At 44.7% G+C, this 19,634-nt stretch overlaps 1 protein-coding gene across 2 annotated transcripts; it reads right to left on the bottom strand.

Annotated features, from left to right (window-relative positions):
• Nucleotides 1-6,152: 6,152 nt before the first annotated feature.
• Nucleotides 6,153-19,247, bottom strand: LOC121449605 (carcinoembryonic antigen-related cell adhesion molecule 3-like). Of its 2 annotated transcripts, XM_041654166.1 has the most exons (7): nucleotides 19,181-19,247; nucleotides 17,729-18,088; nucleotides 15,491-15,847; nucleotides 11,926-12,279; nucleotides 10,312-10,671; nucleotides 7,424-7,771; nucleotides 6,153-6,436 (listed from the first exon to the last, which is right to left on the bottom strand). In XM_041654166.1, exons 1-7 carry the CDS (start codon nucleotides 19,242-19,244, stop codon nucleotides 6,153-6,155), a joined length of 2,127 nt encoding a protein of 708 aa, XP_041510100.1. In that variant the 5' UTR covers nucleotides 19,245-19,247. The 2 variants fall into 2 exon arrangements, with proteins under 2 accessions (XP_041510100.1, XP_041510101.1); XM_041654167.1 differs by lacking the exons at nucleotides 7,424-7,771; nucleotides 11,926-12,279 and having other exon boundaries at nucleotides 19,181-19,244.
• Nucleotides 19,248-19,634: the final 387 nt, after the last annotated feature.

Here is a 19,634-nt window from a genome sequence, read left to right as displayed (position 1 = left end):
AACGAGCAGTGAGGGTTCCCTGCCCTGTGGACAGTCTAAGGTCCTCCCCGCTCCGTCCATGTCTAGGAAGGTGAACATCCAAACTGGCTAGGCTCCCACAAAGCCAGAACATGAGGTAGGATCAAAACCCTGAGCCATTGTCCTTGACTTCTCATCAGCCCTCATTGTTCACCATGTTCAGAGAGTCCGGTTTTATCCCATGATTTTTCAGTAATAGTCCAGCTGGCCTTGGTGAGCTCCCAATAGATCAGCCCCACTGTCACAGTTGGTGGGTGCACCCCTCGTGGTCCTGACTTCCTTGCTCATCTTCTCCCTCCTTCCGCTCCTCATTGGGACCTTGGGAGCTCAGTCCAGTGCTCCAGTGTGGGTCTCTGTCTCTATCTCCATCCATCACCAGATGAAGTTTCTATGGTGATATGTAAGATATTCGTCAGTATTGCTATAGGATAGGGTCATTTCAGGTTCCCTATCCTCATCTGCCCAAGCAACTAACTGGGGACATCGCCTTGGGCTCCTGGGAGCCACTCTAGGTTCAAGTCTCTTGCCAGCCCTAAGGTGGCTCCCTTAACTAAGAATTGTGCTGCTGTGCTCCCCATCCAGCCTTCCTTTATCCCAATCATCCTTTTTCCCCAAGTCCCCCCATCCTCCCCTTCTCACTTTTCTCTCCCCATCTCCCCTTACCCCCAACCCACCTCACCACCAAGATCCAACTTTCCTCCCCGGCAATTTGTCTACTTCCCATAGGCAAGAGGATAACTATATGTTTTTCCTTGGGTTCACTTTCTTATTTAGCTTATTTAGGTTCAGCAATTGTAGACTCCGTGACCTTATTTATGGCTAGAAACCAATTATGAGTGAGTACACCCCATGTTCATCTTTTGGGTCTGGGTTACCTCACTCAGGATAGTGTTTTCTATTTCCATCCATTTGCATGCAAAATTTGAGAAGTCATTGTTTTTTACTGCTGAGTAGTACTCTAATGTGTATATATTCCACACTTTCTTCATCCATTCTTCCATTGAAGGACATCTAGGTTGTTTCCAGGTTCTGGCTATTACTAATAATGCTGCTATGAACATAGTTGAACAAATGCTTTTGTCATATGACAGGGCATCTCTTGGGTATATTCCCAAGAGTGGTATGGCTGGGTCCAGGGGTAGGTTCATCCCGAATTTCCTGAGAAACCGAAACACTGATTTCCAAAGTGGTTGCACAAGATTGCATTCCCACCAGCAATGGATGAGGGTACCCCTTCCTCCACAGCCTCTCCAGCAAAGACTATCATTGGTGTTTTTGATTTTAGCCATTTTAACAGGTGTAAGATGATATCTCAAAGTTGTTTTGATTTGCATTTCCCTGATTGCTAAGGAGGTTGAGCATGACCTTAAGTGTCTTTTGGCCATTTGAACTTCGTCTGTTGAGAACTCTGTTCAGTTCAGTGCCCCATTTTTTAATTGGGTTAATTAGCATTTTGAAGTCTAGTTTCAGGGATGGTAATGCCTCCAGAAGATCCTTTATTGTATAGGATTGTTTTGGCTATCCTGGGTTTTTTGTTTTTCCATATAAAGTTGATTATTGTCCTCTCCAGATCTGTGAAGAATTTTGATGGGATCTTGATGGGGATTACATTGAATCTATAAATTGCCTTAGGTAGAATTGCCATTTTTACTATGTTGATCCTCCCAATCCAAGAGGAAGGGAGGTCCATCCATTTTTTGGTATCCTTTTCAATTTCTTTCTTCAATGCCTTAAAGTTCTTGTCAAATAGATCTTTCACTTCCTTGGTTAGATTTACCTCAAGATATTTTATGCTGTTTGTGGCTATCGTGAATGGTGAAGCTTCTCTGATTTCCCTCTCTGCTTCCATATCCTTTGTGTATAAGAGGGCGACTGATTTTTTGGAGTTGATCTTGTATCCTGCCACATTACTAAAGCTGTTTATCAGATGTAAAAGTTCTTTGGTGGAGTTTTGGGGGTCGCTTAAGCACACTATCATATCATCTGCAAGTAACGAAAGTTTAACCTCTTCCTTTCCAATTTGAATCCCCTTGATCCCCTTATGTTGTCTTATTGCTATTGCTAGAACTTCAAGCACTATATTGAAGAGGTATGGCGAGAGTGGACAGCCTTGTCATGTTCCTGAGTTAAGCGGGATGGCTTTGAGTTTCTCTCCGTTTAATTTGATGTTAGCTGTCGGCTTGCTGTATATAGCTTTTATTATATTTAGGTATGACCCTTGTATCCCTAATCTCTCCAAGACTTTGAACATAAATGGATGTTGAATTTTGTCGAATGCTTTTTCAGCATCTAATGAAATGATCATATGGTTATTTTCTTTCAGTTTATTTATTTGCTGGATTACATTGATAGATTTTCGTATGTTGAACCAGCCCTGCATCTCAGGAATGAAGCCTACTTGATCATAATGGATAATTTTTCGGATGTGTTCTTGGATTCGGTTTGCACAGACATTAAGAGCAACATTGAATAAATGGGACCTACTAAAACTGAGAAGCTTCTGTAAAGCAATGGACACTGTCACTAAGACACAAAGGCAACCTACTGACTGGGAGAAGATCTTCACCAACCCCGCAACAGACAAAGGTCTGATCTCCAAAATATATAGAGAACTCAAGAAACTAGACTTTAAAATGCTAATTAACCCAATTAAAAAATGGGGCACTGAACTGAACAGAGAATTCTCAACAGAAGAAGTTCAAATGACCAAAAGACACTTAAGGTCATGCTCAACTTCCTTAGCAATCAGGGAAATGCAAATCAAAACAACTTTGAGATATCATCTTACACCTGTCAGAATGGCTAAAGTCAAAAACAGCAACGATAACCTTTGCTGGAGAGGCTGTGGAGGAAGGGGTACCCTTATCCATTGCTGGTGGGAACGCAATCTTGTGGAACCACTATGGAAGTCAGTGTTTCGGTTTCTCAGGAAATTCGGGATGAACCTACCCTTGGACCCAGCCATACCACTCTTGGGAATATACCCAAGAGATGCCCTATCATATGACAAAAGCATTTGTTCAACTATGTTCATAGCAGTATTATTTGTAATAGCCAGAACCTGGAAACAACCTAGATGCCCTTCAATGGAAGAATGGATGAAGAAAGTATAGAATATCTACACATTAGAGTACTACGCTGCGGTAAAAAACAATGACTTCTCGAACTTTGCATGCAAATGGATGGAAATAGAAAACACTATCCTGAGTGAGGTATCCCAGACCCAAAAATATGAACATGGGATGTACTCACTCATAATTGGTTTCTAGCCATAAATAAGGGTCACGGAGTCTACAATAGGTGAATCTAAAGAAGCTAAGTAAGAAGGTGAACCCAAGGAAAAACATATAGTTATCCTCTTGGCTAAGAACCTTCATCTGGTGATGGATGGAGATAGAGACAGAAACCCACACTGGAGCACTGGACTGAGCTCCCAAGGTCCTAATGAGGAGCAGAAGGAGAGAGAACATGAGCAAAGAAGTCGGGACCACGAGGGATGCACCCACCCACTGAGACAGTTGAGCTGATCTATTGGGAGCTCAGCAAGACCAGCTGGACTGTGACTTAAAAAGCATGGGATAAAACTGGACTCTGAGTAAGTGCCTGTCTTTGTAGTTGAGGTGTGTTTCTTGTAGACAGCAGAATGTTGGATCCTGTTTTCTTATCCAATCTCTTAGCCTGTGCCTTTTTATAGGTGAGTTGAGCCCATTGATATTAAGTGATATTAATGACCAGTGGTTGTTAACTCCGGTCACTTTTTTAGTAGTAGGGTTTGTGTGTTTTCCTTCTTTGATTTGCGCTGGTGGAGAGTCTCTAGATGTCTGAGTTATTGTGGTCATTGTTGGACTCCTTGGTTAGTGATTTTCCTTCTATTATTTTCTGTAAGGCTGGATTTGTGGCTACGTATTGTTTAAATTTGTTTTTATCCTGGAAAATTTTGTTTTCTCCATTTATAGTGAATGAAAGTTTGGCTGGATATAGTAGTCTGGGCTTGCATCCGTGGTGGGAGGAGGGGGAGAAGGGTGGGAGGAGGGGAAGGGAAATGGGAGGCTGGGAGGAGGTGGAAACTTGTTTTTTGTTTATGTTTTTTTTCTTCTTTTCTCAAAAAAAAAATAAAATAAAAAAAAAGAAAGTCATCTATAATAGTCAAGCATGTAGTCATGTTAGTTAGGTTTTCTAGATATATACAGATATATTTTAGTTAGATAGATATTCTTCAAACCTTTCAAAGACCTATGGAATATAGCATTTAAAATGTTTTAAGAACTAGGACTTTTCATGACATTTCCTCCTGGCAGCAGCAATCTACTTCAAAAGTATGACAGGCATCAAAGAGGCTTGTTATGAAGTTTGTTAGCTATTTTGGCAAGATACTGCTCTTGCTTGGACTGCTTGATGTTATGCTGTATGAATGGACATGCAGAACCCATAGAGAAATGACTGCTGAACTGGCCTAAAGGTGAGATGATCCTTCGGGGTTCCTGCTTCATGAAAGAGTCTGCCAGACATTCTGCAGGACACAGAAGAAAGAAGCTGTTGAACTTTGCCATTACAAGGCAAAACATAACTTCAAATTTCCTGCTTCATGGAAAATATTGAATGCCCCAATAAGACAGAAGAACTTTGAGTGACTATCCAGACAGCAAGATGTCTCTGTCAATTCTAGAGTTTGGAATTTTCTTACAATACAGTTCCTGTTTCCTTAGGCAATATTATTTCTATCTGGAGTCTTTGATGGAGTTGAAGAATAGATAGTTATAATTATAGTTTTCCTTAGTTATGATAAAAGATAAAGTAAATATAAATATTGTAACTGTAAGTCTTGCTTGATAGTTGGTTTTTTCTATGTAATTTTACTATGTTAAAGTTAAAATCTTCCTTTTATTTAGACAGAAAAGGGGAGGTAATATGGGATTCCTCTCTGTCTGCTGTGAATACCATTGGTTAATAAAGAAACTTCTTTGGCCTATAGCAAGGCAGAAAAGTGCTAGGTGGGGAAAACTAAACTGAATGCTGGGAGAAAGGAGGCAGAGTCAGGGAGATGTCATGTAGCTGCTGCCAGGAACAAGTGTGCTAGAACCTTGCCAGTAAGCCACAGCCACATGGCAATACACAAATTAATAGAAATAGGTTAAATTAAGATGTAAGAGCTAGCCAATAAGAAGCTAGAGTTAATAGGCCAAGCAGTGATTTAATTAATACAGTTTCTGTGTGATTATTTTGGGAGTCTGGGTGGCCGGGAAATGAACAAGTGGCCTCTATAACAAACTTCTGTAAATTAATATTGACCACAAACAGTTAAGTGTCCTATGTTGTCACATGCATAGAAAAATAAATATATGGGGTTTCACAGGGCTGGAGGGAATGGGACTAGATTAGGAATGCTTTGGGGATGGAAAATGATGACCACCATATAAAAATATGAATGTGCAAATGTCATTTATTTGCAAACTTCAAAATGGCCAAATGAGAAATCCCATATATGTCTCAGAAAATATTAACAGGAAAAAGAATCTTGTCAAAAGCCACCCTGTAAATGACAGGGATAGAACAGTCCAGTTCAGTCTTTTGCCATAGTTTTTCACTTCTGTGCAACAAACAAACTGTGGGTCAAAACTATTTAGTAAACAATTATGTACACAGGGAAGAAGAGCAGTCGCTTCTCCTGTCACTGTCCCTCACTTCACATGGACGACTGGTGCTGAGGCAGCACTGGTATGATGTGAATCAGTTATACATGGAACACATTTGAACATGTAAGAGGATGCGTGTATCTCCACACAAATACTACACAATGTTAACAAGAGTCTTGGAACATCCAGAAGTATTAGAGCTCATGAAATTGATTTTCACAGATTCTGAAAATTATCTGTATTTGATACACAACCTAAGCTCTTAATTCCTTTGCAATTCTGATTACTATATTAATGTCTTCTTTTAACTTTTAGAAAACAAGTCTCTCTTGATATCTTGGCCTGTCCTTGGATACACCTTTATCCCAGAATTACAATCATAAGTCAACATGCTGGCTTTACCTGAGTAGTAACTGATCATTTTCACCACAAAACTTTGTTCCTTATTGTACCCCATTGACAAAAATGCATCCACTCTGCTGTAAGATAAAAGGAGAGGGGTCACTCATTCATCACAACCAGCCTGACTGGGAGACTGGTCTTCGAACTGACTGGATTGGAGACCTCACACTGATACTCTCCAGCATCCTGCCTCCTGACAGAATCTATTCTGAGTTGGCACTTTGTCATGGACAGCGTCATCCTCTTTGTGAGCTGCAGACTCCGGTTATTGAAGATCCATCGGGTGGAGATACCAGTGTCAGCTGAGAGGCAGGTGAGAACTACAGAGCTTTGTACTATAGCTTTGGTATTGGTGACTCGGATAAAAGGCTGTGTTACAGGCTCTGTGAAGCAAAAAAAATGACAATAGCCCTTCACATATCTCAATCAGCCCCTCTGTAATCGACAGAAACTTAATAAAACTTGCAGGGTGGAAACATGCAGGCTATGACAACAGACAGATTTCTTGTGGTTTGGATCTGTCACCCATGACCTGTGTGACCCTGATTCAATCTGTGTTTCCTGGGACTCTGTTTCCCTTCACTAGTGCACAAAATACATGATCATTGTATCTTTGAGTCGTTTAGATATGAGCAATGGCCTGCCCTTGAGACAGGGAAGCTCCTCCTGTCAGAAGCATCAGTTACTATTTACCTGCCGGAGACAGTTCCCTAGGTTAGATCCCTGAGGAAAAGCAGCTGCCTGAAATAAATTTCTCCTCTGTCCTTCCCCTTGGGGACCCTGACCCTCTTTGAAGTATCCTAAGCACATCAGAAGCATTGACTTACATCCTTGCACCTGTGTGCTGAGATTTATGAGCAGGAGAAGCCCAGATGACATGCATAACTACAGTTGCAGTGGCAATGCACAGCTGGTTTTACACTCTGTGGGTTTTGGACAGTCAGTAAAGACTTGTTTCCTATCAGCTCCAGCAGGAAGTAAATTTTAGCACTGGAAACAAGCTCTCAGTGATCACCTGGAGCTGAGCCTGAAACACAGGTCTGGAGTCAGAGCTTCCAGAGTCCCTCACTGTAATAAAACCGTGGTTTCCCAGATAGTTCATGCCTGACTCCCATAGTGTCTTGCTCAAGGCCATGTTCATGGTGAGAGCCTCAAGATTCTGAGGCTGAATGACATCCTCTGTAGGTGGAGTCAGGTGAAGGATTCTGGTCTCCATTACTGTCTACCCGATGTGCATCCTGCACTAAGTGTTCAAACCCCAATGTGGAGACAAAATGTAAAGAGGGCACAGTCATTCCACAATGGTGAGTCCTGGGTATGCACAGGGAAATCAACCCCACCAGAACCAGAGGTCACAAAAAATGACTTACTGAATGTGTGGAGATACACTTGTGTTTCTTGAGTTTCCAACTGTGTATTTAAGGTTCTTAGGGTGTAGAATCCAGTGTCCTTCTGGGTGACATTGTGGAGCAGCAGAGATCCATTGGGGTACACAACCTCTCTACCACTGTGTGCAGGCCCCAGCAAGCTTCTGTTAGTGGCTCTAACACTCTGTGCAATTCCGTGTCTGTTGACAGTGGTTGCCCCTCTGTACCAGACAAATGATCGGAGATTCTCTGGGATATTATGAGCAACTAGGAGAATGTTTTTCCCTTCAACAGCATTTGGTGGCATTGGCTGGATAGTGAGCTGGGCAGTGGTGGGAGGAAGCCTGCAGTCTAAAAAGGGGAAGTACAAGGGAAGAAAGACAAATCAATACTGAGACCTTTATCTTTGATGAAAAGAAGGGGCCTGGTTACTGAGAAGCTCAGTAATCACTCAGCTGAGGTGGATGAAAGTGTTTGTCAAACTCAGAGGGGGGGAAGTAAGCAAATGACCTCCATGACCTCTGTGCACCTGAATGCATCACTTCCTGTGTGGAGAACTGTCTCCACACATGTTTCCGCACTCACTGTTCTCACATGCCTGTTCACACTCGGAAAACGTGGAGGTAGGATGCCTTCCCTGACCTCATACTCTACGGGCTCCCAGTCTTCACCTTCTGACCCCTTACATCTCTCCCTTCTCTGGATGCAGTCAACCCCTGACTTCACTTAAAGATAGGCCTCCTGGTCTGTCTTCCAGTCCACTAGAGTCGGGCCCTTGTTAGGAAAACTAATGTGATTTTTCTGGAAGGCTGAATGCCTGTTCAGGCTCAGATACATGTGGGCAGATGGAAGATCAAATGTACATGGATTCATGTCCAGATGTTTATGAAATGTTCATGTGTGAAGCTACTGACACCAGATACAACTCCAGCTTATATGAACTTGTGCATGTGTGGGGAGTCGGTGTGTGGGTGTGAGCGGGTATGAGTGTGGGTGTTTGTGCAGAAGCAGGTGGATGCCATCCTGTGTCTTGGGATGGACAGAGATAACAGCACCTACATGGAAGTCAGGGGACAAATTGAGGGAGCCTTTCCTGTCTTTCCCCCTTAGGAGATTCCAGTCAGTCTCTGAGCTCCCCTCCCCCACATACTATCAGACTGTATTCTCCTCACCTGTGAGCAGCAGCCACTACCAGGGGCTGCACCCTTTGCAGAGAAATACACAGTGTACCTTCATGGAGGTTGCTTCCTGCTCTGCCTTCCCTCTGTGAAGAACACCTTTGGTTCCAGCACTGCCCTCGATCCCTACAGCCTTCCTTCCTCTGAGCTCAGCCTTCTAACAGGCAGGCACATATCTCAGGTTAATGCTGACATGCTGGCTGTTGTCAGGATGATTTCCAAGACCATGCTCTGTCCCTTAAACACTTAGGCCTGCCTGGTGTCACAGTCAGATTCTCTATATATTTTTCATTCCTCTATAACATGCAGTGAGCAACAAGGCTGATAGTCATCTCTGTGCCCTAGGACAAAAGCTTACCCCAGGACTTGTCTCTGCTCTGTTCTCCCAATGTGTCCTTTATGACACAGAATCCTAGCTGAGCGCCTAGTCTCCCCTGTGTTCTCAATGCTCTGAAAAGTTGGCGTTTACTCCCCACAAGAAGGTGACAGTGATGTCTTTGAGGGCTATAAAGGAACCATCTAAGTGATGCCTTGAAGAGCGGACTCCATTCTCAGTGGGGTCACTAGTCAAGATACATTGTCATAAAACCCAGGAGGAGATTCATGAGGATGTGAAACAGGAGGTGACCTGAGTCTTGGAGAGAGAGCAGAGGCTCCATCATCCTAGGAAGGATTTCAGGGGGACCTCCATCTTCCTGTGATGGTTGAGCTGTGCCTTGGATCTCTCAATGTCTTTGTGGGGATGTAGCTGACATCTATCTAGGTCAAGTCCTCATGGGATGTGCCAGGAGGTAGAGGGTAATAACATAGGATCTTCTGGCAGAGAATCATGCTTAGAAACACAGGAAGCAACCAGTAGGTCTAAGAAAGCTGTCGGTGACCTCCACATCCATAGGGACATGGTTGGAATGTAGGCTACAATTAAGCTCATGGCTCCTGGAAATACTTTTTGAGGTATTTATTGATTGTGTGTTCTTCTCTAGCCACCTAATGATTACTAGAGGAAATATTACTACTTTCCTGCAGGAGAGCATTCAAGGGCTGGAGTACAGAGGACAATCACTTGCAAAAAAAAATCTGTCCTTTGTTACTCCCCTTGGGAACCCTCACCTTCCTGTGAGGTCTCATAATTCCATCATCCATCAAGACAGTTATTTAATGACTGGGCACCTGACAAGTTAGTCTCTCCTTGTGTTGTCTCTGAGGAAGATATCTAGGTGACCTAAGCTAACCTTAGCTCTCACAACAGTGCACCAGTTGGTTCCAAATAACAATGGAGCCTTGTTCCCTGTCAGCTCTAACAGGAAGTCAAAAAAGCTCCCCCAGTGTTATCTAGAGTCTAGCCACAGGTAGAGATTTTCAGCCAGGGCTTCCTGGTGCTTTCTGTGAGGATCCCATGACTTCCTTAGCCAGGGCCTGCCTGACTCCCACAGAGTCTTTCTGGGGACATGTGCATACTGAGAGCTCCAAGTGTCTGTGCTAAGGCTGACATCCTAGGGCTGAGTTTACCCAGCACAGGACCTCCTCTCTGCAGATAAAGACAGGTTAGAAGTTCTGCTGAATTAAAATTTATCTACCCCATGCATGTCCTGCAGTAAAAGTCCAAACACAATGCAGTGGGGGAGAGAGGAGGCACAGCCCAATCCTGACAGTTCAGTGTATAAAGTAGGATAAGCCACAGCCAACAGCTGGGAGCCAAAGAGAATTACTTACTGTACACATGGAATTGTATATGTGTGTTTTCAGTTTTGAAATCTCTGTTTAAAGTTTGTAGTGTGTAGAATCCTGCATCTTTCTCCGTGACATCCTGTAGTAGAAGGGATCCATTGATGTACACTATTTCTCTTCTGCTGTAGGCAGGCCCCCAGGTGATGGAATTCATGGCTCCTCTGTATTCTGCAATTTTAAAACTCTGGGTGCTGTAAAATGATTTGTACCAGGAAAAGGTTTGCAGATCTTTAGGCAGATTATGAACAAGGAGAAGAATGCTTTCCCCTTTAACAGGATTCTGTGGCACTGGCTCTACCATGAGTTGGACAGAAGTGAAAAGGTTGCAGCATGTAGAAAGGGATGCTGAAAGACAAAAGGGAAACAGTCAGCACAAAGATCATCGTGCTTGATGGAAAGGTAGCAACCTTCATCCTAAAAAGGTAGATTCATCATTCAGCCGAAAGATGCATGGGTGGCTATGTCTAATCTTCCTGGTGGATGTCAACATTACCTGCATTCCACTAGTGCCCCTAATATGTCACTTCTTCTGCATGGACCTCTCTCCTGGAGTCTCTCCATAACTGACCCTCCCTTCCCTCAGTCAAGCACTGCTCCCACTCATGCACACTGAGTTTGAGATCATGCCTTCTCTGAACTTTTCCTCCATAAACCGCACAACTTCATTCTACATATTTTCCCTAAGTTTCCTTTGTGGTTTCAATCCCTGACCTCACCTTCTAGATGCCCTTACTGCTCTTCCCCGAAGTCCACAAGTCTAGGACTGGATGAAGGCCAGGAGATGTTGGATATTCTTGCAAAGCTTATGTATTAAAAAATACTTAGATGCCAAGATGACTGATTTTATGTTAATGTCACACAAGGTACAGGTGGTTTGAAAGGGGAGGACTCAATTGAAAATGCCACCACCATATTGATCTGTGGGCAAGTCTATAGTACAATGTTTTAAAATAGTGACTGATGTGTGAGAGTCCACCCCCTAAAAGCAGTTCTACTCTTGTCCTAAGTACTCCAGAGTGCTATAAGAGACCAGGCTGAGCAAGCAATGAAGAACAAACTAATAGGAATCACTCCTCCACTGTCTCTGCAACAGTCGCTAGATTTTATTTATGAAACTCATGTTAGGAGAAAATAATTACCTCAGTCTGACATGGACAGCCAAAAAACATTGCTCCCATTCAGCTCTGAGAGGCATGAATAGTCTAGCCCTGGCGAAATGTTCCTATGATCACTAGTAGTTGAGCCTAGGATAGAGAAGTGTGGCCAAGGCTTCCTGGTACTCCCCTCTCTGTTAAGATGCCATAATTTCCTCAAGCAGCAATTGCCTGATGCCTACATGGTCTTTCTTACTGAAATGTGAGTTTAGATCCCCAAGAGACTGGACATAATCTGATGTCTTAGACTGAGTTACTTTGTGTCCAGGGCTTTCTTGATACAGGGGGGTGTTAGATGATAAAGTATGCTCTATTACTCTTTGTCCTCATTATGTGTGTCTGCCACTATGTGCTCAAACATCAACATAGGGACATTATGCACAGGAAAGGCAGTGCTGTGTGTTCAAATGCCACATGGCACTGAATATTCACAAGAATCACTTACTGTCCAACCGTAGTTGCACATGGGCTACTCCAGGTTTCAAATCTGTGGTCAGAGTCCGTAGGGTGTAGATTCCAGTGTCATTTCTAGTGAAATTCTGCAGTAGTAAGGATCCATTGCTGTACATCGTCTCTCTACCACTGTGTGCAGGACCCAGCACACTTGAATTCTTGCCTATTATGTGTTGGGCAACCTCATGGTTCTTGAACACAGTCACTCCTTTGTACCAGAAAATGGCTCGAAGATTCTCTGGGAGATTGTGAACCACTAGAAGAACACTTTCCCCTTCCACAACACTGGGTGGAACTGATTCAATAGTGAGCTGGGAAGAGGTAAGATGATGCCTACAACGGGAGGCTAGAAGGGAAGAAAGATCATTAATACTAGGACTTTTGTATTTGCCTAAATTAGAGCCCTGTGTCCTGAACAGGTATGTCCATTGCTCAGCTTAGGTGTGTAAGTGTCTCCCTGTCCTACTGAGTGGAGGATAGCACATGACCTCCATGCATTCAATGTCCCCATACCTGTCATTTTCTCTGTATGGCATTATCTGCTCAGTTGTCAACATGGCCCTGGTTTGCTGCCTTCGAACTCCAGCTCACATTTGGTGTAGATTGGTGTTGGGGGATGACTTCCTGGCTTGTTTCCCTACAGACCTTGACACCTGACTCTCTGACTTTCTGTTATTTATGTTCTTTCCTCTTGTGGCTCCAATCAGCACCTGACTTCACATTCAAGCTTTATTTTATGGCCCATCTTGAAGTCCGCTTGGAATAGGCTTTTGTTAAGACCAAGGTTAATCTCATTTTTTTGAAGGCATGCTACCTAGAAAAGGTTCTGACACCTCTTCTGCCCAGCCATATCACTCTTATCTCCACCTCCCTAGTACTGGGATTAAAAGCAAGTGATCCCAAGTGCTGGGATCCAAGACATGAGTTCTGTTTCTCTCTGAGACTGGATCAATCTAGTGTAGACCAGGGTAAACTTGAACTCACAGAGATTTGTCTGCCTCTGCCTCCCGAATGCTAGTATTAAAGATGTTTACCATCACTACCTGGTCTCCTCAGCTAACTAGTGGCTTAGCTCCTCACTCTGATTTTCAGGCAAGCTTCATTTGTTAAATCACAAACAAAATATCACCACATGGATAGCCTAGTTTGATTTAATTTTTTACAACTATTTCCATTTTATGTTTGTGTGAATGCATGCAGTTGTGAGCACATGTGTATTACTACATATATGTATATATGGCCAGGTTGTGCCACAGTACTTATACATGAAGCAAAGGACAACTTTGAGGAGTAAGAGGGTTCTCTCTTTCCATCACATGGAATGGAAGATTAAACTCAGGTTACTGGGCCTGACAGAATTTGTCTTCACTCATTGAAACACCTCACTGACCCACCCAGGTCAGATTCTTCTCTGTGTCACGCTATTATAGTTGGGAACATCTTTCTTCAGAATATAGTAACCAACACGATCACCACTGAGTAGAGAACAATCTGGCGTTCATTCCTACCCCTTACCATTTCCTATTCACTGAGAACTTCCTGCTGCTGGCCCTCTTGTCCACCTCTGTGTCATCTCCACTGGGGACAAGAGTCTGAAGGAGAATCTTGTCTTTTCGTTGATTCTCCTTCAGACTCTTGTCCTCCTTGGAGACTCCAGCCAGGACCTGAGCTCCCCACTCCCACACACTGCAGTCAATTCTCTCTTCACTTATGAGACTAGCCCTTGTCCATGGTGCCCTTTGGAGGGAGGAACAATGGAGCTCCATAGACTCTGGCTCATGTGCCATGCTCCAAGGACATAGAAGAGTTTCAGTTCCAGCACTGCTACTACACTCTGCAGTCCCAGAGTCAGCTCCTCTTCCCAGAGTCAACTCTGCTGTCCCAGACCCATGACGGACTGTGGGTGGGTCCTTGTCCAAGGCACTGCTGTCTCCTCTCCTTGGCATTGCTTGGTGTTTCTCTACTCCGATCTCTTTCTTTATGTTTCAGTCCTCCAGACCAAACACAACCTGCCAATTATCATCCCTGTGCCCCAAAGTCTAACAGCTCACCCTAAAGCTAACCTCAGCTGTATCTCTGGCTTTGGCTCTGTAGCACCAAAGAGGGGGACTCTCTCCTTTTTTAATTTTTTTATTTATTAAAAATTTCCACCTCCTCCCATCCTCCCATTTCTTATACATTCTTTTTGACACAGAAACTCTGCTGTGAACCTGGTTGTCCTCAAGTCCTCAGTGTGCTCAGGAGGTGGAATTTGCTCTCATCCAGAAGGTAGCAGATGTCTGTGAGGGCTGGAAAGGGACCATCTGAGTGATGTCAGAGGAAAGACACTCAGTGATTGTCACCAGTGTCACTGTTCAAGGTCTGATCCAGGACAGACATCCAGGAGCAGCTGTATCAGGAGATCCAAGTCCTGTATGTGGAGGTCCCCTGTGTCCTGGAGAGGTGTGGTCTCACCCTTCTGTGGAGAGTTTCAGGTGGAAACCTGAATTCCAGCCTCTTTTGTCGACTTAGGTATAGTTCAGGTCTGCCTTGACATTTTAGGGGTGTTTCTATCCTTTGCTTGGTAACTCCTCTATGGTCACTCTCTCTTTCCCTGTGGAATATGCTAGAAGGAAGGAGGCTGAACGTGCTCCCCTAGCATAGTACTATTCTCAGACAAAGGAAGCACCAGTAGGTCAGAATGGCCTTGTGTGGGGCTCTCTGGGTCTTTTGGGAAAGAAATGGAAATCACACAAGTTTCTATCATCTTCTCCAGGAAACCACCATCTCGGGGTTTGACTGTGAGATATTAGCAATAGGATGACTGTAACTCATGCCTAGGAGATGCCAAGATCATCAGATCCTTTTACCATTTGACTTCTTGAGGGAATTCCCTGGGCTGGACCTGTGTCCTCTGTTCTTCATCTTGGGGACCTGATCTTCCTGTGAATTCTCAAAAGCCCATCAGAAGAGTTGGCTGATAACCTAGGCACCTATCCAGCTCTGCCCTCCATGTTGAGCCTCCAAAGGAGGTGCCAAGGTGAGATAGCATGAATGCAGCTCTCAAATGAATGCACTAGTTGGTTTATGAACTATGGACAGCCAAAAAACCGTTGTTCCCTTTCATCTCCATAAGGAAGTAAGAGTCCAAACCCGGAAAAATACCCCCCAAGGTCACTTGTAATCAAGCTTGAGAGAGAGGTCTGGAACCAGGGCTTTCTGGGGCTCACCTCTCTCTGAGAATCCCAAGATATGCCTGATGCCAACAGGGTCCTTCTCAGTACCATGTTCTTAGTGAGAACCCAAAGACAACACTGAGTCTGATGCACTGACTTGCCCTTTCCCATCTCACACACACACACACACACACACACACACACACACACACACTCCTCTCCGAGGGTGGAGTCAGGGCAAGAGCCAGATCTATAGCTGTTTGTCTCTAGCATGATTGTCCTGCACTAAATCTTCAAACACCAGCATGGAGACACAGTACAGAGTGGAGTTATGCACAAGTCAGGCAAGAGAGTCCTGTGTGTCTAAACTCAACCCACTGAATGATCACAAGAATCACTTACTGTCCAACAGTAGTTGCACATGGGCTACTCCAGCTTTCAGATCTGTGGTCAGAGTTCGTAGAGTGTAGAATCCGGTGTCATTCCTGGTGAAATTCTGGAACAGCAGGGATCCATTGCTGTACACCGTCTCTCTACCACTGTGTGCAGGGCCCAGCACACTTGAATTCTTGCCTATTATGTGCCGAGCAACCTCGTGGTTCTTGAACACAGTCACTCCTTTGTACCAGAAAATGGCTCGAAGATTCTCTGGGAGATTGTGAACCATTAGAAGAACACTTTCCCCTTCCACAACGCTGGGTGGAACTGATTCAATAGTGAGCTGGGAAGAGGGGGGGCGGCCACAGGTCAAAATGGAGGCTAGAAGGGAAGATAGAGATCGTTCAATAGTTGGAATTTTGTATTTGGCTAAGATAAGACCCTGTATCCTAAGCAGGTTGTCCATAACTTATCCTTGGTGTGTGGGTGAGTGTCTTCCTGTCGCGTACTGACTTCCATGTTTTCAATGTTCCTGCACTTGTCATTTCCTCTGTATGCCACTCTCTGCTCAGGTGTCAACAAGGCCCCGGCTCACTACCCTCAGACCCTTGCTCACATTCAGTGTAGACTGGTATTGGGAACATGTCTCCCTGACCTCTTTCCCTACAGACCTTGACACCTGACTTCTGTTGTTTATGTTTTTTCTCTTGTGGTTCCAGTGAACACCTGACTTGACCTTCTAGTTTTCTTTACTTCCAGTCCACTAGTACTAGGCAATTGTGAGAGCCTGGATTTGTCTTACATTTTTTAAAGAAATGGTGCCTAGAAAAACTCAGACACCTTTGGAGAATGAATGAAGTTGCAGGACCCTGTATGCCCATGGATTATTTAAGAAATTTATAAACTTTGGAATATAGAGTTGAATTTTTCCATTTGCTCTTATTTTTATGGCTCATTTATATTTGTGTGTGAGTTTGTGTATAAGAGCATGCCTCAAGGTGTGGGAGTAGCTGCAGTACACAGTACCTAGGTGGAGGTCGGAGGACTTGTGTTCATTAGTCTCAGTTTTACAGACAATGAAACAAATGCTTATGCCGACTAAGCCACATGTTAAAAACAGCTGAATTTTTTTCTTTGGGACACCAAGCTGAAAACATCAGTCTTTAGAATACTGTAGTCATACTGATTAAGTTTGAGTAAGAACAATCCCCCATCCCATTACTTTTTCATATTCATCAAGGATAAGAATAAGTTTCCTGTTGCTGACCCTCTGGACTTCCCTGGGTCTTCACTCATATGAGCTCCAAGACTCCGCTCATGTCCTTGTCCCCCTTAGGAGACTCAAGACAGTCTTTGGAAGTCCTCTCCTCTCACACTGTGAACTTGTGGTCCCCTCACCTGTGAGCAAGAGTCCCTGAGAGTCAGTGACCCCTTGCAGAGGGATACAAGGCTACATCCCTAGTCTCGGTGGCCTCATCTGTCCTCCCCTTGTGACACATGAGCTCAGCTGTCCTTTCCTCATCTGAGCTGAGCCTCCTTCCCGACAGGAGCATCTCCCAGAGTTCCATGGACTGTGGGTGTTCTCTTTTCAAAACGCTACTCTGCCCCCTTACTCTCAGTGCTGCCCCATAACCTTCTCTACTTCTCTCTCTATGTTTCAGTTCTCCAGACTACCTTGTGATCAAAAGGGCTGATGAGCATCCCTGTGCCTTAATATAACACAGATCACCCTGGGGCTGCCTCTGCTGTGTCCTGGCCCTGAGTCTGTCAGAGCTAAGAGGGAGCCTCTGCACTCCCTGTGGAACACAGAAACCCATCTGGGTACCCAGTTTTCTCTGAGTTCTCAATGCTCTGAAAAGATGGAATATCCTCTTAGCAGGAAGGTGGCAGGGATGTCTGTGAGGCATCAAAGGGACTGGTGAGTGATGCATGGGGAAGGGAACAGATCCATCCTGACTGCAGTCATCACTAGGTCTTTCTCAGGGACACATTCCTGCTAAGAACCCCTAAAGTCAAAACAAAGGCTGATACCTTTGGCTGAATTATGCACCACACACCCAACTGTGTGCAAAGTGCAGTCAAATGAAGGATTCTCAGCTATTGCCATTATGCTCCGCCGTGTGTGTCCTGCACTAAATGCTCAAACTCCAAAAGGGAGACACATGCAGAGGGGAAATAGACACAGATTGGATTTGACATTTCTGCGTGTGTCCAATGGAATGAGCCCCACCCAGCACCCAGAGTTCACCAAGAATCACTTACTGTACACATGAAGGTACGTGGTTGTTATTGATGAGACTCCTACTTGTCCATTTATGGTTCGAAAGGTGTAGAATCCCGTGTCCTTCTGGGTGACATTGTGGATCTGCAGGGATCCGTTGCTGTACACTGTCTCTCTACCACTGTGTATGGGCCCTGTCACACTTAAACCCTTGGCCAGTGAATATAGTGCAATTCCAAGGCTCATATTCCTCACCCCTTTGTGCCAGACAAAGGCTAGAAGATTCTCTGGTAGATTATGAACACGTAGAAGAACATTTTCTCCTTCAACCACTTGGGGTGGCACTAATTCGATGGTGACTTGGGCAGTGGTGGACAGGTGCCAACAGGTTAAAAGGAAGGCTAAAAGGGAACAGAGAAAAGCCACCAATATTGAGCAGGGGTGACACTACTCACCTTAGGGATATGTCCAACCTCCTTGATGGAGGTGAGCAACATGACCTCCATTCCCCCAGAGCCTATTATTTGCTCTCTGTGGAATTCTGTACTCAGGTTCAGCTGACACCCCCCCCCCCACAGTGTCCCCATATACCTCCTCACATAGTATATTTGGTGTGAGGAGCAGTGCCTCTCTGACTTCCCTACAGAGTTCTCAATCTGAGTTTTTTTCTCTGTTCCCTGTGTGCTCCAGTCAGCCCATGACTTTATTTTCTGGATGCTCAGAGATCAGGTTCACTTGAAGCAGGACTTTGTGAGAACAGAGATTAGTGTGACCTCTTTAGGTTTACTTCCTGGAAAATATTCAGGCAGAAGTGGAGAGAGGAAAGAAGGAAGAAGGGAATGGAGAGAAGGAGGAAAGGAGGAAGGGAGGGAGGGAAGGGGGGAAAGGGATAGGAGAAATATGTCTCCATGGGGTTAGCTACATAGTTCCCCATGTTAGATCAAATTACAATTGTTATACTCAAGTGTGATTTTTTTTATATTTGCTTATGTACTACATGGGTGTCTCTGTGAAGGCATCTGTTTCAGTGTGTGCAAGTGTGCGTGTATGCCACAGCAGCTGCATGGACAAAAGTGTCTCAGTGTGCCCATGTGTGGGTGCACACAACACCTGTGTGAAGGGCAGAGAAGAACCTGCAGAGAAGAAGCCACCCTGTGGAAGCTGAGGGCTGAATTCAGGTTGTCATGTCTCCATACTGAGCCATCTCATTGGCCTACCCCTGTTTGATTTCTATTTGGAGAATCGCACTTCAGAATATTACAGCCAGTATAACTGACTTTGAACGGGGAGTGTTTGAGGCTTCTCTCTTCTCCTCATCACCTCCCATTTCTGGGAGCTTCAGGCTGCTGAGCCCCTGTCCTTCACTGTACCTTCTGCTCTATAACTGCAAACAGAAACCTCAAATCTCCTGTAGGGTGTCTTTCATCTTTAGGAGACTCCAGGCTGCCTCTGAGTTCCCGTCCCCCACACAGTCAGAGAGTGGGTACACTTACCTGTGAGCAGGAGCCCCTGCCAAGGGGTGCAGCTTTTGCAGGGAATCACAGAGCACACCTCCATCTCTCTTCTCTCTGTGTCGTCCTCCCTCTGATGAGAAGAGCTTTAGCTCCAATACAGCTGGTCCCCAGACTCTGCTGTCCTTCCTCCTGAGACAAGCTACCTCCCAGGCTGGAGCATTTTCCAGAGTTCAATGGGCTCTGGGTGGTGGGGTCTCTGTCCCTTCCATTCTCAGTGCTGTTCTGCAACCCTCTCAGCTTTTCTCTCCTTATGTTTCACCTCAAAGCAACACACTGGACAACAATGCTGATAAGCATCCCCATGCCCTCAGAGAATAACAGCTCATCCCAGGGCTGACAACTGCTATGGCCTGCCTTGGGTATGTCATCACCAAAGAAGGAGCCTCCATCCTGCCTATGCATCCTTGTGACACAGAGAGCTAAGCACCCAGTC

Source organism: Microtus oregoni, unplaced genomic scaffold (genome assembly GCF_018167655.1).
Source record: "Microtus oregoni isolate MIOR12 unplaced genomic scaffold, Mior012 000006F_ref0000085, whole genome shotgun sequence".
In the NCBI taxonomy this organism is placed as follows: Eukaryota; Metazoa; Chordata; class Mammalia; order Rodentia; family Cricetidae; genus Microtus; species Microtus oregoni.
This window is presented reverse-complemented; position numbering and strand designations above follow the sequence as displayed.